Raw genomic sequence first — 24370 nt, forward strand, 5'->3', positions numbered from 1 at the left:
GATATGTTCACGGTTTTAGTTTGTTTGTGAGAGGCATAAATAAGACAAGTGTTTTGCGTGTTCGGCGGATTTCTGCTATCGACTCTTGGCTCTCCTGAACCATTGGGATAATTGGGCTTTGGTTTCCATATAGCCATGATTCGTCACCTCGTATGTACTTTTAGATAGATGAAGTGCTGCCGAAGTTATTAGAGAGATATCTGAAGTCTAAAAATTGCCACGAATTAGAGAACAGTAGTTACGCATTTATTTACCGGCTACAGTTGCTACTCCGTGTAGCTTAATAGCAGATTCATAAAATTTTCGCCTACAATTTGAAGTCATCATATTTATTTTCTTCGAACCGATGGTTTTATTCCACTTCTGAAAGTTATTTTTTTTCATCTAGGAGAATACTAGAGTTGTAAACAATTAAGTAAACAGAGACCATTTTTATAGACGCTTTTTCATGACAGAAATACACTCGGAGGTTTGCCTTTACCTGCAACCGCCATCAGAAAAAATGTTTCTATCATTTTGGGTTTTCATGCACGAAGATTCGAACCTACGCACTTCCGAATAGTAGTCCCGCACCAGCCCATTCCGCGACGGCGGCCGCGTTTCCACGACAGTCGGTTCTACGTTACCGAAACGACCCGGATTTGTATCTGGCCAAGGACTGTCACTCCAGCATCCACCCGTATGTATGGGGAATGTTTATGCTGCTACAACAACAACAACAACAACAACAACACCTACGGCGGCCGCCAGGTCATGTTAGTTACCCTAATATAGGGTTTTTCAGTAAGAGCGCTTCAACTTTTGAACTTTTTTGAATAAAACACAAACGGTTTGACTTTTTTAACTAATTTTTTTTTATTATCGAGTTTGAACATATACATTTAAATATGAAATTCGATTTCTTTTGCATGACCACCGCGTGCACGTTTTACGAAGTCCAATCGTTGAACCAAATTTTCGACCACTCTTTTGCATCAATCGGCCGAAATTCCAGCAATTTCGCGTTCAATATTGGCTTTGAGCTCACAAATCGTCGACGGCTTGTTACTGTAGACCAATGACTTCACATAACCCCAAAACGGGACGGCTTGTTAAATGGACCGTAAAATGGCCGTAATGCTCTTAAAGTAGCAGCAACAGAACGATTATTTTCATAAAAAATTTCCACGATTTGCAATCGTTGCTCAAGTGTGTAGCGTTCCATGATGAAATGTATACTAATGAAGTTTACAAATGACAAGCGAAAAATAAAAAATATTGCGTCGTTCGCCCTCCCTATCGGAAAAAAGTTGAAGCGCACCTATTGAATAACCCTATATATGTATTGTTGGCATGTAACTCTTTATCGAAGAGCGAATCCTGAAGCACGATTTTTAGCAAAACTTGGAACAAAGAATTTTAACTGGTTCGAATCACAGATGATGAGTAATTTCCATTGTTGTGATTATTTTATCGGCAATACTTGAAAACTTTCTCCTAGGAATATTTACATATGAAAAAACTTTCTTATTTTTTAATTATTATATATATTAGAAAATTTACTACTTTGTTGCTTCCCTTTTGTATATGTATGTTAAATTTCTCTTTCATCTCCTCCCACCTCCTTTCTACCGCATGCAGCGGAATATCGTTTTCGACGAGATACCGTTTTTTTGGTACCCATGCATGGTGGCATTTGGACGCTTTGCATAGATTTGCCGATGCAAGAGCTGCAAGAGCTTCGACGACATCCGAAATTCCCACGTGGCGCACCACCTTGCGTCAACTATCTAGCCGGCTCGATGGAGAATGCACGAGGCGAAGAGCAGCGCAACGATTGGCAACATAGTGAGTCCCAGACCTCATTGCAGCCCCATTTAAGTACGTATGGTACAATCTATGTGTATTACAATACAACAACAAGAAAAAACAAAGAAACAGAAAAAATTCGAACTCACTTTTTTTTACTGTTAAAAACAATAATTGGTATTACACACACACACACACACACACATACACTGTGTTCTCTCACTAAATGCAATTACTGCGTGCAATTTAAGTAAATCCTAATTTTCCTATCTAATGCTAGACTCAACTGCAGTACTAAGTATCTCTAGTATTTTCTAGGTAGCAACTACTCAACTATCTATATAACTAATTGCATAGTAATGTTGTTTTTGTATTCATCAAATGCATATGTAGTCATAATAGTTAGTTAGTCCCGCTGATAGAAAATCATTACATATATAGCTTAAATATTCCTATGTAGGTATGTACATGGAAGGCTAATTTATATTAATTAATATGTAGTACTTAGAATCCACTCCGCACACATAATCACGATCAAAGCACAGAAGCGTAACAAAGTCATCAAGGTATAGCAAGCCGTACAACGCCAATTTGGTCGCCGGGTAGAGCAAAGTCACAATGGCTGAAACTGCGGACCGACCAAAATATTGCACTCAGAACTGCAACAGGATGACTTCCCAAGGCGCAGGAGCGAACTGAATGTTGTTTAAATTTAAACACTTAGTTATCCAAAATTGACCATGACATACGCAACATATGGCCCGCTAGAAATCTCTTCACTTGTTCCTCAAACTCACTCATCTAACACCCCCTTCCTTTTGGCCCAATCCCGTCGAAATACCTCGTTTCTTGGATCTGCCGTTAGTGGCATTGGCGATAACTGGCTACCGATCAAATCTGAATTTGGGACAACAAAAACCCTAATTCTACATAAAATAATATAATAAAATATTTGATGCTCGGTTATGTATATCAAGTATATATTTCTTTGTATTGCCCATATTAAACATTTTTTGTTTTCCTCTTTGTAATAAAAGTATTTTTAGACATATGTTCAACTCAAACTTCTAAGTTTAAAAAACAAACAAAAAACAATACAAAACGTTGGCATGACAGCTATTAATGGTATAAGTTACGTACGTATATAAATATGTGTTAATGTGTATGCTTACATCTAAATTCTATTGAAGAAAAAGTAAAAAAAACGCTAGTTGTAGTTGTAAAAACAATATTCAAAATCAAAGGAAAACTGAGTAATTCAATTTGTGACTGCAAGTGATGTGGAAAAAAATAAACCAAAATATGCATGCAAAAAAAATTCAGTACAATGGCAAAAAATTTCATTTGCCTGGCACCATTACGCTCTCTAGTTGAGAGTAGCCTAGAAAATAGAAAGAAAAATTGTTCAATTTGGTTGCTCAAATATTCATTGAAAAGTTAAAAAGCCGGAAGGAGTTGGGCAGCAATACAACAAAAGGCTTACTCTACTTTCAAGCGCAAAAGAATTTTCGAGCGCATAATCGTCGGTTGAAACTTGCAAAGTACGGTGCCAGGTTTTCTTCCCTCGGTTTTTGTTTTTGTATGTGCTTATCTTTGCCTTATTGGTGTTTGTTTACTTATGTAATGCATTAATATTATATTAACGGAATGCAGGCACAATACAACAGCAATTGAAATACAATAACACTCGCGTTCTCATAACAAAAGCAAAAATTAAGTGCATAGAAAGCGAGAAGGATTTAAATAGCCGGCCGTTTGGCTGGTGATGGCGTCGCTTCGGCCTCCGAACTATGCTCATCGGGCTTCTTACGCTTAATCAGATGCGAAATATCTGAAGGCTTTGCTAAACTAGAAGAAGAGGAGCCCGCTGCCATAGATGTTGAGGCTCCGGCGCCGTCTTTATTTTCCGAGCTTATTGGTTTAATGTAGCTGTCCAATGCAGCGCGCACTTCGGCTACATTCTATACCAAAATGAAAACAAAAAAAAAAAAAAATGTTGTCATTAGTTTGTTTCGAATATGCTTCATTATTAAGTGAATGCATAGAATTCACCCACCTGCGCTTGTGTATCTTCGATTTCAGCAATTTTCGCCCAAATCTCTTGTTTCGTTTCCTCCATATCCTGTATGTTATTTTTCTGCTTATCGCTAAGCTCCTCTTCGCTCGCTTGCAGCTCCTTTATTTCAGCATCGATCAATGTGCAGGCATCCTTGAGCGATTCAGCTCCCTCCTTGTTCAGTTGCTGCATCAGATATGTGAGTCCAATTTTGTAATGTATTTCTGCCATGGCCCGACGGTAATTTGAAGGCAATTCGCTGTAAATTTTTAGTGCCCTCCCTGCATATGTTGATATATGAGATAATTGAGTTTACTTTCATATTCGTTTCGAAAATAAATCTGTCAACTGGTGAATATTTCATTTACCGTAATCCTCACGTGCCGCCTCGGGCAAGTTGTTTTCAAATTCAATATTAGCCAGCTCCGTTTGCACCTCAGCCAAGTTAGGTAGACCATTTGTACCTTGGCGTGTGAATATTTTGGCAGCCAACTCAAGGATTTCCCAAGCCAATTGCAGATTCGAGGCCTATACATATGTTAAGCGTGAGAGAATGGAAAGATAATTTGTGTTGAAAAAAGGAAGATAAAGAGTTGATAGCCAGCTGAAGCAAACGCTTTAGAAATTGCACAATGGGAACAATTTTCAATTTAGGAAGATAAATAATTGGTTGCTTTTTGTATAATTTGTTGATATACATAATATATAGTTAGATGCCTTCAATGTCTATACACAATACTTATTTTTAATTAAAAATTTCACTGTCACATTTGCAAATCAACCTATTAATTATTTTATTATACAATATTTGTTTCTATTTTAAATACTTTCGATATTATTTAATTATTATTTCACTGAAACTTACTTTCTTGCTATTTTTATTTGATTCCCTTACTACTTTTACATTAATTTTAATGAATATAAAATTATTGAACTCGACAAAAAAAGTTTAAAATTATAACCTCAAATTAAAAAAAAAATGTGTCAGCTTGTAATTTATTTCGATAAATCTTTTTCGACCATTTAGACTTTTGAAGAAATAAAACACAATTTAATTTTTGTGGAAATCGCTATTTCTGACAAATTTGGAAACCTGTTTTTTCCATAAGAAACCTTAATTTACCTAACACGTAGTTAACTTTTAAACATACTGAGCTCAAAAGCTTAATATTCGATTAAGCCTGAAATATACAATAGTTCAACATTTTAGCTACAAATAATTGAAAAATAAATCATAATTTAATTTTCTTCGAAACAGAGTCGTAATATTCAAGTTTTTCGTGTCTTCTTTGATTTATCTATCATTTTATCATTCCATTTCATTTGATTTTCTTCAAATTTATTCTATTTTATTTCAATTCACTTAACTTTTTTGCAACTTATTTTTATTTATTTAAGTTATACTTTAATCACCATTTCATTTATTTTATTTTATTTTAATAATTTATTTTAAACTTTTTTATTTATTTAATTATTCTAGTATTTATTTTCTTTTTATATACTTTTTTTTACTTTGTATTTTATTTTACCTTTTGCTTTATTATATATTTTTTTCATTCCATTTCATTTATTTAATTTAATTTAATTTTTTTTATGTTATATTATTCTGTTTTATTTTGGTTTATAATTTAATGGCCCTAATGTAATTAACCCTGAGTTTATCAATCTATTTCATTTATTTTATTTTATTTTATTTTATTTTATTTTATTTTATTTTATTTTATTTTATTTTATATTTTACTTCATGTTGTTGTTGTAGCAGCATCTTCGTCCTGTCTGTGTAGTGTAATTACCGATCGTCTTCGTCTAGCTCATCTAACGGTAGGCCCAGGAAACTGGCAGTTTCGACGGGTTGGGTCCAGAGGGAGAGAGGTGTTAGATGAGTGGGTTTGATGGGGCATGTGAAGAGGTGGTTAGTGTCGTGCGGGGTACCTTCACATGCTGGACATATGTTTAGTATGTCGGGGTCGATTCTGGATAGGTAGGACGTAATTGTGCCAAGATTACGCGGGACTCTCGAGGAAGCTGGAGCTCTTCGTCTGCGATAGGTGGTGGTTGGACTCCGATAACGGCATTCGGGGGTCGGGAGCTTAAGAAGGTGGTAAGGGTCTCCCGATGAATGTCGTTAATTGCCTGTCTGTATACTGTCTGTCCTGGAGTGGTCTGTCCGTTTTGTCCTGGATCTCGTCCACGTAGTTGAGGAAGTGTCTCCTGATGTGCCTGGGAGGTGGCTCAGGCTCGAGCAGGTGTCTGCATGGGTGAGGCCTACGGTGACACCCAAGCAGAAACTGCTTGCCGAGCATTTTGTTGTGCTCCTTAACCGGGAGCATGTGCGCCTCGTCGTGCAAATGTTGGATAGAGGACATCAGGAGACATCCTGTCGCGGTCCTGATGGCAGTATTCTGGCAGGTCTGCCCTGTCTAGTGTACCGTATTTTATTTTTATTTTACTTCATATTTTATTTCACTTTGTTTTACCATTTATTTAATTTTATTTATTTAATTTTTATTTATTTGATTATTTCATTTTATTATATAAGTATAATATTTTATGTTACTAGATTTTTTCTTTTAGTTTATTCGAATATATAATTCAATCACCCTAACATTCCTTTTATTTTATTTTAATTATTTATTTATTATTATTTTACTTTCTTTTTATTCTTTATTTTACTCTATTTTTTTAATGAATTCGAATTTATAATTTAATCACCTTAATTTAATTTACCCTAAATTCATCATTCCATTCCATTTTTTTATTTTATTTATTTTACATTTACCTTTTGTTGTTTTACTTTTTACTTCATTTTATTTATTATCATTCCATTCCATTTATTTTATTATTTTTATTAAATTTTTTTGCTTTATTATTTAATTATTGAATTATTAATTTTTAATTCTTTTTATTTTTTTTTTTGTTTATATAATATATATACGCGTGGGCCATATAGCGTTTGCTTTTGAACCACCTATTTTTTTGAGAATGGTAACACAAATTACATGTCAAATATGTTCATAATTTAGTTAAAGGTTTGACATTTACGAAATGGGACGCTATACACTTGAAAAAAATTGGGAAATATTGAAAACCTATTTCCAAAGTGGTGAGTCTTCTTCTTCTTCCGCGGTTACAGTAAATGGCGAGCGTTACCGCGACATGCTCAACGAGTTTTTGTTTCCAAAAATTGAAGAGGATGACATGGACGACATTTGGTTTCTACAGGACGGTGCAACTTGTCACACTGTCAAAGTTACACTCGAACTTTTGGCTACCGTTTTTGAATTCCGAAATCAATTGGCCGCCTCGGAGCTGTGATTTAAGCCCGTTGGACTATTTTTTGTGGGGAGCCGTTAAGGACAAATGCTATGCGAACCATCCAGAGACGATTGATGCTTTAAAACACGAAATCGAAGTTGCCATTCATGAAATTTGTGCCCAAACAATCGAAAATGTGCTTAAAAATTGGGTTGATCGAATGGCCTACTGTAAAGCCAGTCGCGGGAGTCATTTGAACGATATTATTTTTCAGTCATAAATGACAATATTCAATCTTCAAAATAAAAAACAAAGTTTGAAAAAATATTGATTAGCTTTTTTTTATAGCCGATTCAAAAAGCAAATTTTACATGGCACACCCTATATATATAATTGGCGCGTACACCCTTTTTTTGGTGTTTGGCCGAGCTCCTCCTCCTATTTGTGGCGTGCGTCTTGATGTTGTTCCACAAATGGAGGGACCTACAGTTACAAGCCGACTCCTACGGCAGATATTTTTATGAGGAGCTTTTTCATGGCAGAAATACACTCGGAGGTTTGCCATTGTCTGTCGAGGGGCGACCGCTATTAGAAAAATGTTTTCTTAATTTTGGTGTTTTCACCGAGATTCGAACCGACGTTCTCTCTGTGAATTCCGACTGGTAGTCACGCACCAACCCATTCGGCTACGGCGGCCGCCTTTTCTGTTTACCCCAATATAATTATCTAACCTTAAATTGTTTTTCATTAATTTTATTTTATTTTACCATTTAATTTATTATATTTTATTTATTAATTTCTAATTATTTAATTTAATTATTATTATTTTTTTATTTTTTTTTTATTTTTTATTTTTTTTTAATTTTTTATTTTTTTTTTTATTTTTTATTTTTTTTTAGTTTTTTTTTTATTTTTTTTTTTTTTAGTTTTATTTTTATTTTTTATATTTTTCATTTTTTTTATATTTTTTTAATTTAATTTTTTATTTTATTTCATTTTATTTCAATTTTTATTTTATTTCATTTTATTTCAATTTTTATTTTATTTCATTTTATTTCAATTTTTATTTTATTCTTTTTCAATTTTTATTTTATTTTATTTCAATTTTTATTTAATTTAATTTAATTTTATTTTATTTTATTTCAATTTACTCTATTTTATACGAGTATTATATTATTTTATTTTACTTTTTTAAATTCATTCGAACTTCTTATAATTCAATCACCCTAATTTAATTTCCTCTTAAATTTGTCACCACGTGCGTTTGCTTCGTTCTATGCATAAATTCGTCAAATTGAATAAGCATTTTGCAGATGTTGTATGCCCTTGCAGCCACTGTCTGCTCCGGAAGAACTAACTAAGTGCACTCTTTGTTTGCACCAATTCCCAAATTCAATTCAGTTCAATTGCATTTGAAGCACACAAAACACGTGCTTGTATTAAAATAAAACTAACTTCAAGTGCTACTCACCGCCTCATTTTCCTCTTCGTCGTCTTGTTCGCCAGCGCCTGCGTCGCCATTCGAGGTGCTCGGCATCTCACCATCTAAAACAGGTGTGGCGGCGACTGAAGTGGCATTTTCTGACACAGTTACGACTTTGACCGATTTACCATTGGTTGTGCCATTTTCAGCATTATCTTTCTTCTCCTTTTCTTCCTTATTCTCCTCACCAGCACCGGCAACATCGTCGGTGCTGCTTACTTGTGCGTCCTCGACATTCTTCTCAACAGCTGCCAGAGCTTTTTCTTCTTCGGCGGGCTTGGCGACTTCACCGTTCGCTGAATCCACCTCACCAACCTTCTCTTTGATATCATCTAGTTTAGCTTTTGCTACCGCGCCATTTGAGCTGGTGGCTACTGCACCATTAGCGCTCACTGCAGCGGGTGCTTCATCGTCCTCTGCTTCGTCGTCATCTTCATCATCGTCGTCTTCAAGCTCCTCTTCATCGGGTACATCGATAACTTTGTTTTCATCCAACGCTAAGGCAATCAATGATTTGGCATAACTGCAATTGAAGCAATTGAAAATGTAATGAAATATGCAAAGCTGAATAGAAACCAAACTATGTTTACGAGTACTTACAGCAAATATGGCATGCCCAACTCATCTGACTGTTCGCCGTATAATTCTTCGTATAAGGCGCAAACTTGACTCAGCTCATCGGCCGATTCAACGTAACTTTTTACAAGAAAATTACGTGAGCCATGGCTGTACAACTCCTTAGCTTTAAGAATCTTTTCTGCACGCTCCTGTTCGACCAATGGATCTGTGGCGATGGCAGCAAGAGGTTTTTCGCTGGAATCTGCAGCTTTGACATCTGCGGTGGCTACGACGGGAATTTGCTCCTCTGTGGACATTTTGTAATTGCGCTACTCTTTACTTTTATAGGTTGAAGTGATTGTTGATTAAGTAAAACTGAAATGAAGAGAAGAGTATTTAATAAAAATTCTTAGATTTTTTTTTTTTAATTGTAGTGAAGATTATTATTGTTATTGCTATATTTATTATGCATAAAAAATTTACACGACTGCATATGCATTTTGATGAAATTAGAAAGAGATGAGAAATTCGTTAGAGCTTTGCTATGCATCAAATTCAACGTTTTAAATAAAATATTCTAGAAAACCGGCAACTAAAGGTTCTTCTAATCACGTAGGTTGTACCTGCAAATCTTTAAATATCTATTTCTACATATTTAGCAGCTATGTAATTCACATCTATTTTCTTGTAGTTTTGCATGATTTAAATTAGTTGCATATCCATATACCCACAATTATCCGCATACCAACCAATTGCCTGCATATAGCAAAACAATAATTGTATACATTCTCACAAAATAAATTCATGCTAAATAGTTCCATTGCCATGTAGATTAGCGCTTAAAAAAAATAGTTTTTATGGGATCCTCTTACGAATAAGTAATTAAACTAAATAAATCAGAGATTCTTGATATGAATATCCTGTTAATTTATATGGATTTTCGACAAAGCAACTAATTTAAATTTATCTAATTTGCTATTGATTTAATATCCGATCCAATCCTTCATAAAAATTTGTATATCTAATATTTCACGAACGATATGAATAATTTTATCATTGAAAATGATTAAGCGCTCGAAAATATGCAAACGCGGCACAACATGAAAATCGTCTCGCAAGTAAAATATGCAAACCTATCAAACACTAAAACCTGGTAAATGTGTGTGCATTTATTTTTCAGTCGTCGATACTTCTTCGGAAAGTGAAGATGAAGAACCCGTGAAGTTAATAAAAATAACAAATATGTAATAAAAGTGAAAATTGTCATATTGATATTATAAATAGTTTTTTAGCAGATGTGAAGAAATGAACCAAATGTTGTTATTGATAAAGCATGTACAAGGCAATAAAAGCAGAAAATTTAACAAGAAAGTAATTAAGAGATTCGATTTTATTCAATATAATTACAAAAAAAACGAATTAAATTTGCATACGTTCGCAACATGTCGGTATTTGTGTGAGTATCTGCAAAATCCAATGAATTCAAGAATAACCTGGCATCGCAAAATATTCAAATGGATAAAGTTAAGCGTATTTTGGAAAAACTGCGTACTAAGCACATCCCAGGCTCAAGTGTTTATAAAGGGTTTTTCAATTGGCGCGGGTCGATTTTGGTGCCCTGTGGCAGCCATTTTGTTTTGGTGACATCTGTCAAATCTTTTGTTTATTATTCAGTTGTTTATGCCAAATTATCATGGCAAGTTACACGATTGAACAGCACGTTCAAATGATAAAACTTTATTATCAAAATGAGTGTTCATTAAAGCAAACGTTTTTCAATTGGCGCGGGTCGATTTCGGCGCCCTGTGGCCGCAATTTTGTTTTGGTGACATCTGTCAATTCTTTTGTTTATTATTCAGTTGCTTATGCCAAATTATGAAAATGAGTGTTCATTAACGCAAACGTTGCGCGCATTGCGCCCATTTTTGGGTAGACGTGGTGGCCCTTCCAATTTCTTATGGCCCATATTGAACCATATGGACCTAGACGACATGTGGTTCCAGCAGGACGGTGCTACGTGCCACATAGCAAACTCCATTTTATTCCATTTCAACATCTACCCGCCCTTTATAAGCAATACAAAACCAAATGTATTCGGTATAAAATTTTGTACGACTCAGTTCACGCCAATTTTACGCCAAAATTACGCCAATTGTTATGGAGCTCAGAAGAAAAAATCGGTTGAAAGTAAATGAAAAAAACTGGCACAACCATCTTAAATTCATGCGTTGAGCGTTATAAAGTTATAAATTGCAAAAAATGGCATATCTTTGGATTTATCTTTTGAACATCTTTGAAACATTGAAAAACCTAAATCTATACATCTGACATCTTGAGTATGTCCAACCATCCTAAAAATTGAAAATTTCTAATGACGATGAAAGCGATAACGAAAATACCGAATATCAGTTTTAAAATACTCAAAAATACTGTAACACCTTTCAAATAAAAAAAAAAAACAATAAAGCAAGTTCTTTTTTTTTTGTATTTTAAATTTTGTGGACTAATAGCATTCAAAATCATTTTCAATGATAAAGTCGTTTGCGTGTTCTCAAATACTGCCAATTTGTTTAAATTATTTACAATTGCAATTATAGATAATTAACTTTGAATAATTGATAGTTTAAATATAGCGCTAGAACTTTTCAGAGTTCTGAACCCATGAAAAGGGGCCATAGATCTTTCAGCTCGCAATGACCAATCCCCTCATAGTAATAATAGTAGTGGGACTCGGCAATGTAATGCTTGACAAGTAAAATGTGTAAAGTCGACTTAAGTAGTTTTGTAAAAATTGCACTATAAGACAAATTTTTATGCCAGCAAAAATACTTACAAAAAAATGTGTCTGTTGTTGTTGATGATGATGTTTTTAAACACCTTATAATATTAAATTAAAAGAGTAAGAAATCTACGCTACTAGAACGACACAGATTTACATATATCAAGTCATTGAATACTTCAGCAGCACTCCCCAAAATGTATGAGGAATTTTCTTTATTATAATCCACTATCCAAGCACGAACATGTAATATCATACAAGGTGGCGCAAAACTAATCATACAATTGTGCTTTTATATTTACTAAAAAAATGATTTTGAGTGCTGGAAATCTTTATTTTGACCTTCACGTGTGCCGTTGCTTGTCTAGCTGCTACCTTGTTCACAAGTGTACAATATGATTGACCTATGACACCATTTGCAAAAATTATAGATCTTCCGATAGGTAATTAATTTTGTGCCATCTGGTATTTAACCTTAGTCTTTAGCCTTAAGGGGTTAATGAGTGCAAAGTTAGGCCCCGGAAGATATCTCAACCCACAACATCAACTTAATAGCAACGGTATTGAAACAGAATTTAAGACCCGCCAAGGTTACAACGAAGCAGTTACGACATAAGCCTACCATCCTTCTCTGCCGTGTTTCACCCCAACATGCTCAAATAGCAGTATCCCGACGAACAAAAATAAATTCATAAATCTCCTTTTAGGTTATGAACACTGCACAGTGGTCGGAATTGGAAAAATGTTGGGGTTAATCGGAAAACCGCTCATTTTACCCTCTATTGAGAATTATCACAATTATTAAAAAAAATAATATTGACTTATAAGTAAAATCAAATACAAATATGGTGTGTTTGATAAACTCACGAATTTATTATTGAATGGATCAATTTAATAAATTAAATTTGGTTTATTCAAATATATTTTCAAATATTATTAATAAATCTTCAGCAGTAGATATTGCCCATGTGAGGAGATCGGCTCTACTAAAAGGGTCAACACGCCTATGGACAATTTTTTTCTATTTTCTTTAGAGAATTTTTTTTTTGGTCCTTGAATGGACCCAAGTTTTACTTCTTGGAATCAAAATCATGGGCAAATATTATACGATGATTTATTTAACATTTCCAAAAGAAAACCAGTTAATCTAAAGTAGTCGAAAGTAAAATTTTTATTAATAATTGCAGTTATTTAAATAATAAAATATGTTGAGAGCCGAGTTCATTTACACCGAGGCAAAATTATTAAGCAAATGCTAACTAAGCTTTTTTTTTCTTAAAAAACTTCAATTCAAATAAAAGATTTGTATAAGAACTATTAAAAGATCTCTAATTTTTCAAAACTTATTTGCAAATAACAGTTTTAAATTCCATTTATAATAATACTAATAATAATAATTGGTGTCTACATTATTTCTTGGGTGTGACCGAGCTCCTCCTCTAATTTATGGTGTGCATTTTGCTATTTTTCCACAAATAGAAGAAATTACAGTTTTATACCAACTCCGAACGGTAGATGGTTTTTTATGAGGAGCTTTTTCATAGCAGAAATGCACTCGCCACTGCCTGCCGAGGGGCGACCACTGTTAGAAAACACTCTTTCTATCATTTGGTGTTTCATACCTTGAGTTTTGAACCCGGGTACTATCCAATGGTAGTCATGCACCAACCATTCAGCTACGGCAGCCGTCTATTCCAATTAATACTATAAATTTCACAGCAACCGACACACCCACATAAAAGTATTACGAAATAATTAATTGTCAAACTTTTCAAGCGATTGGACAAAAGCTAATAAATACAAATAAACACCACTCTAAACTATTGACTACACATACAATGTATACATCCCCGCAAACATATTCGGAGCACTCGGAATTCGTGAGTTCAAAAAGAGGCCTACTATACAGGAAATATTTTAATTTAATTTTTTTAACTCATATAGGACACAAATATGATCCCCAATTTTGAGCCGACTCTTCTTGGAAATAGCAAAACATTACAATTTCACAATTTGTATTCAAACTTTTCTTATTGATTTTTTGTAGACACAGACATGTGAAATGAGACTTTACTCGACCGCGACTTCGTCGCGAGAAGTGATTTTTCTGTGCGATAATTAGCTAAAAAGTGTTCAGCGGATTTCAAAGCAAATTTTCACACCGATGTGCTGGGTGATGTTTCCAATTTTTTATTTATTTGCTACGGAGATATGTAAGCAATTGTGGAGACTATTGAGTTATAAATGAATTAAAAAAAAAATCCAAAAGGAATCGTTTATGTGCCAATAAAAGTCTTAAAAAAGTCTAGAACAAGAGTCCAAAATGAGCAATAAGTCACATACACATATAGAGGTTCATTTGATGTGAGACCTCAAGGTCATATTTATAGATACACCTTTGTAGGAAGGCAACACCTTCATTTTGGCCTCCGAATGAGCGTAAAGTCTCTCTTTTGTGAATCCGAATGTTTGCTGGGATACTGCACTTGTATACACAAGAAAAGAGAAGAAAGCTCTCACGTATTGAACTTAGCACACAGCCAGACAAAAGCAAAACAAACATCCACGAAGCTATCGAAATTGGCAGCGCATATCGGACAAAAAGACCAACAAAAGTAAAAAAGAACGTCAAATGCTTGGAAAATATTGCTACATTACACAAATTTGTATTTGAAAAGCTAAAGGACCACTGACATGGCAAGGACCACAGCGTAGAAATAAACAGACGTGGCTGGTAAATATTGCTACATTAAAACACCTTTCTGGTCTAGAGGCGTGAAAATTGAAGAAAAAGAATCCGTATCAATTGAAAATCGTTTTTATTCATTAGATTAATTCTTTATTTACAAAAAAAATTGCTTCTCCTGACGTAACACATGCCACTGGCGTAACTGATTAGGCTGCTCAGGTACGTCTGAAAAAAAATTCGGTCGATTATTCATCAGGAGATACTTCGCTATGAGGGTATCAAATTCACAAAAAAAAAAAACTTTTTTTCTTGATATTTTATCTGTTTATTGGAAAATCAAAAAAGGATTTTTTTCACGTTCTCGCTCTTAAAAAAAATAGAAAAATTTATTATAAAATTATAATTCTGCTACCCGCGAGAGCCACAAGTCTACTCAATAACATATTAAAAATTCCCATCAATCGGTTCAGTACTCTTTGAGAAATTATCAACGCCAACACGGAAAAAATAGTTTCGAGAAAAACACAGTTAACGCGCTTATACCTAGGCGTCGTACTCCAAACCGGTCTCGTTTTAAAGGACTGTAACGTTTAAACTACAACGAATTTCAATATAAAAATTTGAAATTTGATTTTAAGATCAAATAACTTTTTAGTTGTTTATTGAAAAATAAAACATTTTAATTGATTTTAAAAACAATCAAATTCAAATGCCCTCCACTTTCGATGATGCAACTGCGATATATAATCATATTTACTGTCGGGAGGTTTTGCAGTGGGGATTGCCCCCGATGGTCATTGTTGTTGTTGCAGCAGCATAAACATTACACATGCATATGTATACGGGGAATGTTGCTGTTACGTAGAACCGACTGACGTGGAAACGGTAATTATTCTTCGAATTGATTGAGTTAAATCGTTCAAATGTGTTAGTCTTGCTCTGTAAAATTAGTCCTGTTTGCATTAACCCAAAAACAAAAATTTCTGGCGCAGAAAGATCAAGAAACCTTAGGGCCAACGGAATGTGGAGTTTCTTGACATCTATCATAATATGCCGTGTTATGTTAGAAATTACATCATCTTGCTGAAACCACACCACGGTCTCCACTGACCGTTACAGTAACACCAATTTCTGCAAAAATGTAAGGTCTGACAATGAAATTTGATGAGACAGCACCCCACGCTGTGACGAGAAGTTTTAAAAGCCAATGTTTTTTAAAAACAAAATAAGCCTCATCAGACATAAAAATGCAGTTCTAACATGTTTGCGTCCTTTTCCACCTGAACTTTTGGCAGCATTCGAAGCGAATCATAAGTTTGCTGCATACAGTAATGATTGTTAGTTCAATTTAATATGGAAATACAGATGTGGAGAAAAACTACTTGTCGAAATTCTACGATTGCATTGTATGGCAGCAACGATAGTTTCCTTCACCTGATCTGAGGCATCTCGATGATAAGGCTTTCTAGCGGCTGCTCGGCAAAATTATTCACGAACCTCACGATGATCCACCTGCTAAGAGGAGTGCTGCCAAACGTGTGCCTATATTCCCTTCGAACGCACGCTACGGATTTCAATGCGTAAAAGCGGCGCACTATCCAAATTCAAGCTTTATTGTTACAATTCTCCAAATTCGTCCCTTTATGGCTATTTTACTTCTGTTTGGGAAAACGAAAGTCACAGAGGATCTAGTATGGAGGTTAAGGCATCATCAGATTATGATTTTATTTTTGGCGTAAAAACTGATTTTTTCTATAGCAAAAAATTGTCGACACACCAGAAGACATGGTTGGTAATATCAACACAGCTGGCAATATGTGTGCAACAACAAAAATACATATATGTCGCGAAACTTAAAAATTCACCTTTTTTGAACAAATCCAGCACTCACTTAAGTACTTAGTATTTGAATAAATAAATAGCCAGGAAAGCATGAGCATTCAAAAGTTTTAAATCTTCCGCACTGATGCACACACACAGGCAGACACATACATATACATACAACTCATAAAGAACATTTTTACGGTTCGATTAGTTTTGCGACACTTCATCCAGTCGTCCACAATTTCAACAGCAAGCAGATACATTAAAACAGTTGGGAGACAGAGAGAGCAATGCGTTTGCCTTCCCCAATCCTCAATCCTCTTCCGCAATGCCGCTTGCTTTTTTTGAACCGGCTCCGTTTCACTGTTGTGCGCTGGCTTTCACTTTTCATTTTTACGGCAAAAATGTTATATTTTACGAGTATACTGTAAATAGTTGTAGGTGACAAACATTACAACATCGGCAGACTATTCGTCCAGAAGACAGATGTATGTACGTATGTACTTACAAGCAACTCGTTGACTTGTTTTTTTCGGATGAGTGAAAACATTGTGTACACCAGGAAATTGGACAATTTATTTTTATATATTATATTGTGTAAAGTTTCCTGAAGCGGATGTGAGACTGAGAGCGCCAGGAACAACAGCAAAAACATACATATATTACATATGACAGGAGTCAACATTCGCGACATTTCGGCAGTCCGCCCTACTTTCCGGAACGATCTGCATATATATTCAGCAGCATTCCCCAAAAATGTATGAGGATGAAATAAAAAAAGGGGATTTGCGCATGACTACCATTCGATTGATTGGGTTCGGTGGCCATCATGGACCTGAGGCATTAAATTATAGAAGTTTTTCATAATGGTGGTCGCTCTTTCGTTGGAACAATAAGCTGTATGAGCTTTACGATAACATAGACATAGTGCGAAAAATGGGCTGCAGCACCGTCAAGCTGGAAGAACATTTATTGCCTTTGGTCAAAACGAATGTTGTCCAAAACATCAACCTTTATGTTCTGCAGAATGTGTAGTTACGCTTTACACACATTTAGGCAAAGGCAGCTGTGACTGACAACACACGGCTTTGTGTGTCATAACAGTTTTCGACATAAAACAATAGAAATTATAGATAGATTTAATTTGAGGTTTGCTCTTCGCCCTCATGGTCTTTTGCGCCCTTCATTCATTACAGTACTTCATCCAAACCAGTTCCCTTATTAAACTTAAAATAGAGCTCAGTTCCAAATAAAAAGTTATAGTGAAGTTGGTTTTTTGACTGCCCTACCTGTCCTTGTCACTCGAATTCCAAATTTAATTTTTTCTGTTACTTGTTACTCAAGCGCCGCATTTGTTTGCTCTGCATTACTTTACATAAATCAACTACGGTTAGAACAAGAATAATAGAAACAAGAGTGCGTGACGTCACATTAGTGCAGTTGCATGAGAGATATGTGACAATGCGAACAACAATGCACGAAGAAATTAGCTAAGTAGCGACACCACGATCGGCGCCACCTTATTATTCTCTCCATCGTGGGTTAGCCTATGCGCCTATGATGAGATCTATAACACATATGCTTTATAAATTAATTTTCTCTTATTTATTATGGTGAAAATTGCGAATTTATTTTCATTATTTTTTACAAAAACAAAGAAGGTATATGCACTTTTACACAATATTAGAATAAAGAATTTAATATGTTTTTGCCTTTTGGAAAATTTAATCTTATGCATTTCTTCACGAATTGGCAGTTTTGACAGATTTGGTGTACATATTTCTTACTAAATATTTTGTTATTCAAATGAATTCCCTTTACAACTGATTAATACATAATATAAAGCATTTTAAGCTTACATAATGGAGTGTTTAAGTTAATTTGATTTTTCTTTTGTTTTTGCTTTCGTCACACTAAGTTTTGCTCTCGTGCATTGGTATCATAAGTTGAATTTGTTTGTTACTTTATTCTGTTTTTAATTTAATTTTTTATTTGAGTGTTATTTCGCTTCAACCCAAACATATTCCTTGCGCGGCCTACCACGTTTGCCAGTCATCACCTTCCTGGGCACACCCAAAGCTCGTTTCATCAGTTTGCCATCGACCATTTTCGTCACAGGTTCAACAGGTTTAGCCTTTCGACCGACACCCTTTGGACGACCACGCTTCCTCTTTTCCACAACTTCTGAACCGCTCGCCTCAAGCGTTTTATTGATAACTGAACTGTCCACGCCTTTGTTGTCGCTTTTACGCGCCTTCGACATTTTCAATAACTTAGCAATGCTTCTCGTTTGATTCTGATGTACTACTTGAAATCCTTAAACCGTTAGCGATATTACTGTATTTCTCTTGCTTGTGCCACTTCCGTTGTCTTTTCTTAATTTCAAGTCGAACGTTTGTGTGTCAGCACGTCAAAATTTGTTTGTCTGTAATAAAAAGCGAAAAGGTAGAGGTGAGTGGTGTAGAGTGGCAAGCAGGCATGCACATTACAAAGGAATATGTTTGTTTGTTTTTTGGTAATTAGGCTAGGTTAGCTTGACTTATCAACAATGATCACACGTAGATCGGAACGGGATCCTAATATTACCAATGGAGCGTATGGAGACGTGAGCTTCCGCTGCTACTATTGTTGCACTGTTTCGCACTACGCACTGTTTGGTACATTGGCTATTCTCTAATCTGCGATATCTCTCAATGAAGGGAGGAACACAATAAAATAGATGTGCGGCATTTTGAGGAGGTTGCTTTTTACTTTTGTTTATTTAGTGTCTTTTTAATTTTCTTTTTTAACTCATTATAGAACAAAAACAATATAAATCGTTTTTTTTTTTAGATTCGTGAAAAAATTATGAAAATTCTGCAAGTTTTCACCAAAGTAGTAAACTTTTTAATCAGAATTTTTAGAGTAATTTTTGGTTTGCAGTTTTATAGCCCATTCAAGTTTGGTGTGATAAAAAGAAAGTTGCGAAATACCGTTGATGGTGTTTTCTTTTTTTGCTGACGGTGATAGAAATAAAAACGTACTTTGTATAATGTGTGACTCATTTTCTTCTAATGAGATACTGTTAATTGATATCGTCATGAATTGATGAATGAATAAATGAAATTGAGGTTTGCACTTCGACCTCGTGGTCTTTTGTGTCCTTTACTCATCACAGTACCTAATCCAAACTCAGTTCCCCTAATAAACTTAAGATAGAGCTGGGTTGGACGGACTGAGCGCATGTGCCTTTCTTCTGGCTGCATCTGACCAAGATGTCTCAACCTTCTTTGCGCTATGGCGTCACATTCGAGAAGGTGTGCTGGAGTCTTCGGAAACTGGGCGCAGAAGCGACGGAAGTCAGTGGATCATACTCCAATCCTGTGCAGATGACTACGCAATCTGCAGTAACTTTTGGGAACGCCCTTGAGCATTATCAGTTTTTGATTTTGATTGATTTTTTACACAAAATAAAAACTTTTTAACTTGTTAAATTCCGAAAAACAAACTATGAAAGTAACAGGCATTGGATAATTAGATAATCAATATCTGGGTCGTTCCAGTAGAATAACTCGGGCATAAAATGATGTATACAAATAAAAAAAATGTATATAAATAAAGAAAATATAAAAAAAAAAATTTTTAAATATGTAAAAATAATTAAAATAAAAAATATAATATATAAAAATAATTAAAAAAGAAATTATTAAAAAAAATAAAATATCAAAATATTATACAAAAACAAAAAGACACAGGAGAAAAAATTTGTTTGCCTTAAGCAATGCACGTAACGAATATTAACTTTTTCGATTATTTTCCGCTTAAATGCCTACGTAAATTCATAGACCATACCTTCATTATATAATATATCTTATTAAAAATAAAATATACTATATATCCGCAAAATAAAGAACATTTTAAAACGAATACACAACTTATGCTTAAATAGCCCACACATCACCTTTACCGACCATTCCATTCCATTCAAGCTTGCAAACTTGCTTCACTTTCTTCTTACATAATCATTTTTACCTGCTAACGCTTTTTGAATCGTTACTCCCAAAAAATTCGATTATAATGCTATTACAATTTCATTTAATACATTTATGGCTTCACATTTCTCTTCATTCACTATAGGAATGCAAAATCTGTCAATTTCCTGCTCGTTGGTCTGCTTAATTATACTGGGTAGTGCGGCATTGGTGGGCGCTTTCGGTGTTTGTCAGCGCCAAATCAGCGCCATACTTATTACAGGCGTCATGTATCTACTGGCGGGTAAGTTGAACACAACAGGCAACAAAAAAAAAAACGCAATAAAAAACTAACCTGCTCCTGAACTTGCGCAATTACTGTCACTTGCAAAGGGGTATAATCAATCTTTACTTTTGCACTTTTTCCTCTTCCTTTGAATGGCATTCCTCAGCTCACCTCTCTCCTTTCCTATACAATATTCATTTTCTTTTCTTATGTAATTTTTTTATTGCAGCACTTTTTGCACTCTTCACGCTCATGATCATACATTTTAAGCGCCAGCAAGGACGTCCCATGCTAGATAGTGATTACGATGGCACCGTTGATGGTATTGTGGCGCGCCCGGGCGGCGTAGCCATCATGGCCAAACCATTATTAGGCGCACGCATATTTCTGACATCATGGAGTTTGGATTTGGGTTGGGGCGGTGTGGTGTTGTGCGGCATAACGTCGGTGCTTTGGATTTTACTATCGAAGATTATGCGTTACAATCCATTTTCAGCGCTAATGATTTAGTTGGATGAGGCGAATAAGTTACAGTGGACTAGAATGAGTTGTGGCACATCGAGGATAGAACGGCGATAATAAATCAGTACATTTTGCTAAGATCACACATATGTACATATGTGCAATATGCATGCTAATATTCAAGGGCAATGTTTGTGAACATTCAAATCGATTTAAGCATCTTAAGATAATTGAGAGAAATCGCTGAGTTGCGCAATTATCAGGTGGAAATTTACGTATGCATGGGAATATGTACATACATAGATAAATGTATATGAAATACAGTACATAATGCAAACTAGCTTATGGTAGTTGCAAAGCAAGAAACAAACGGAAAATATAACATACCTAGCAACTATAAAGGAAAATTGCAAGCAACATCGATAAATGTCACGAGGTAGTTTACATATTCCACAATAGTACATAAATATTTGTTTTTAGTTACAATTTACCACCAAATATGTAGGCTCTCGAGCAAATATATGGAACTGGGTAGACAAATGAACCACTAATTGAAATTTATACATATGTATCGGGTGGTTTTTAGCTGCATGAGAACTATCGATATCGATAACTATGGTTTGATAGCTGAGATTTGCCATTCTGTTGACATTTCTGTTTAGGTAGGTTTGGCTAGTCATCATGAATCGTTTAACACCAAAAGAAGGCTTCTAAATTGTGGAAGTATACTTTAAAAAAAAAAATTGTTCGCGAAATTCATAGAGCACTGACGGCATTATTGGTCCTTATTTATTTCGAAATGAAGGAGCTGGCGTTACTGTGAATGGCGAACGCAATCGAGCCACGCGCAACTAGCCATACAGCGCGCTTAACAATCGATTTATTGTAATATTCAAGATTTATTGGAAGTATAGTCAAAAATTAGATTGATCGAATGGACCATGTAACTCGTAGCCGCGGCGGACATATGCCGGATATCATATTGAAAAAAAATATATGCCATGTAATTATCTACCAGATTATAATAAAAAAATAATTACAACATTATTTCTGTTTTGTACTATCATTTCAAATTCTCAAGCTCTTAAAAAACACCCTATCGTATATGATAGAATGCTATGCCTTCAAATATTGATTATAAAGCACCAGCTCAATTTGTTGTCACCTAGTTTTCAAGAGCATATGCGTTTTTATTTTGAAAAGGTTTTTTAATTGAATAAACAGATAATTTTCCTAATATTTTTATAAAATGTGGAGTAATTAAATTTAGTAATCTATTTGTTAAAGCTGCTCTGAAAAACTATAACAGTATATCAGTTCAATATGTTTTGTCCAATGCTGTTTGTATTTAGCAGCCAAAGATGTTTTTTTTTTTTGATTTTGCCTAAAAAACGGTGGACTTTTATGCAACTTTAAAATATTTTAAACTTAGGATTTGAATATTTTTTATTGCTACTTAAAAGTTGTAAAAATAAATAATATATGTATGCTTACCTTAATATTGTAAATGCATAATTAGTCAAAATAAAGTGGACTTTATAGTATTTGAAAATATTTGTGTGAATATCTGAATATCTTTTACAAACGTTTGTCTTTATATTGAAGATAATGTGCGCATCTTTATAGATTCTACATTGCTAACGGTAATCATTCCAAACTTACACCATATTATATGTATTATTTAAAAATCAAGGAGTTACAAAACTGCATATCCGAAAATAAATTCCAAAAAATTGGATTAAATTTTTTGAGATTTCGTCCATTTTTTTTTCAAGATTTTCAAAAAGTTTAGCGCTATGAGTTGTACTGTTTTTCTACAGATACATATGAAGCTTATTTTTATGATACATTATCAAAAAAATTACTATTGCAAAGAAATAGCTGTACCGATTTTCAGGGGTACTCACTGTATGCACAATAGGGAAAATGTTGGAAATATTTTTGGGGATGCTAAAAAGCTAGGGCCAACTTTATTTTCAGGTGCATCAGAGTAGTACCAGCGTAGCGAAATGCTCAACCAAGAACATACTTTTTGGCAAACTTCTGTTGCTTTACAAAAAAACAAAACCCGACTCTAACTCGACTCGACTTTTACATAATTTATGTATGCTCTAACTTATTTAGAGCCGAGTTTAACTTGCCTATAATTGTGCGCAATTGTCTACATATTAAATTTTCAAAGTCCACTTTAAGTAGAATATTTATTTTAATCGTATGCACTTGAGTATTTTTTAAATAAAATTCTAATGGAAATTGAATTTATGCCTACAACTATGACTTTCTATACTGAGCAAACCCGCAAAATTTACTTTTATAAATTTAAAGCTGATCACAGCTTATTTATCTGCTTTTAGGCGCTGCCCCCTTTTACACTTTATATACAAATATATATAATATATTTTTTTTATAATAAAAAATCCATATTTTATATGCAACAAAAATGCTTGTAGCCTTCTTTAAATACCTTGTTAGTCAATTCATGCTTAAAAAAAATACAAATATTTAAAAAAATGCAATTAAAGAGAAAAAATACAATTAAAGAAAAAAATACAAATAAAAACAAGGAACCAAATATAGAAGCGAAGAAATTTATAGTATAAGTATAAAACGATATGCAGCTAAAATCTGAATCTAAGATACAATTACCCGCCAATGGAAAAGGAAGTAAAAAATACTAATAGCACTTAATAAAAAAGATATGGATTTTGAAAAATTAGCTACTTCTATCAGAAGGTAAAAATTGTTGGCTTATAAACATAAAAAAAATAAAGCTGACTTTGAGTAAGTAAAAACTTGCTAATGTATTAAAGTCAATTTTAATTTAATTATTTTTATGATTAACTGTTACCACAACTGATACCGTTAATTTCAGTTACAGTAGGTTCTGTTTTTATGCGGCTTTTTTTATGCGGTTTTGAAATAGTGTGGTTTTTTTTTTAATTACAAAATGCATGTCGACCTATCGGGAATTGTACATATAAACAAGATTCTAAACCAGCTAAGCAAAAACTCGTCACAGATTACATCAGAAATGCTAACCCTACAAGTATGGAACCGCCTGCATAACTACAGGGTGGCTGATGAATTTTGCTACATTAAGAAACTCAAATAACTTTTTTTTTAGTGTATGGAATTCATTTATTTTTTTTCAAGTTGAAGGTCATTAAATTTTATTAAATGTAGCTTAACTAGTTTTAAAAATAATTGAATTTAAATGCCCCCCATGCTCGTTGACACAAG

General features: G+C 34.2%; 2 protein-coding genes across 3 annotated transcripts in view; one reads left to right on the forward strand and one right to left on the reverse strand.

Moving 5' to 3' along the window:
- Positions 1-1579: 1579 nt before the first annotated feature.
- Positions 1580-24307, forward strand: LOC128869549 (uncharacterized). Its single transcript, XM_054112120.1, has 3 exons — positions 1580-1860; positions 20549-20686; positions 20898-24307. Exons 1-3 carry the CDS (start codon positions 1662-1664, stop codon positions 21176-21178), a joined length of 618 nt encoding a protein of 205 aa, XP_053968095.1. The 5' UTR covers positions 1580-1661; the 3' UTR covers positions 21179-24307.
- The window catches only part of LOC128869533 (protein NASP homolog), a 40454-nt gene continuing 18831 nt past the window's right edge, over positions 2748-24370 (reverse strand). Inside the window, exons 2-7 of one of the 2 annotated variants that reach the window (XR_008455333.1) lie at positions 9183-9515; positions 8571-9105; positions 4213-4372; positions 3845-4125; positions 3272-3749; positions 2748-3169 (exon numbers count right to left, since the gene is read on the reverse strand). Coding sequence is in view for 1 of the 2 variants with exons in the window: in XM_054112101.1 (XP_053968076.1) it covers positions 3528-3749; positions 3845-4125; positions 4213-4372; positions 8571-9105; positions 9183-9457 (1473 nt within the window). In the remaining variant the exon portion in view is untranslated. Of the gene's footprint in view, positions 3750-3844; positions 4126-4212; positions 4373-8570; positions 9106-9182; positions 9516-24370 lie in introns of both variants that reach the window. The other variant, XM_054112101.1, reaches the window with a different exon arrangement.

This window comes from Anastrepha ludens, chromosome 2, assembly GCF_028408465.1.
Source record: "Anastrepha ludens isolate Willacy chromosome 2, idAnaLude1.1, whole genome shotgun sequence".
Taxonomy (NCBI): domain Eukaryota; kingdom Metazoa; phylum Arthropoda; class Insecta; order Diptera; family Tephritidae; genus Anastrepha; species Anastrepha ludens.

What these genes read in the sequence shown, in the direction of transcription:
- LOC128869549 (XM_054112120.1), top strand. Translation starts at nt 1,662, where the DNA reads ATGCATGGTGGCATTTGGACGCTTTGCATAGATTTGCCGATGCAAGAG. An exon ending in CTCATTGCAGCCCCATTTAA is followed by an intron (nt 1,861 to 20,548) that starts GTACGTATGGTA and finishes CATTCACTATAG; the next exon opens with GAATGCAAAATCTGTCAATT. An exon ending in CGTCATGTATCTACTGGCGG is followed by an intron (nt 20,687 to 20,897) that starts GTAAGTTGAACA and finishes TTTTTATTGCAG; the next exon opens with CACTTTTTGCACTCTTCACG.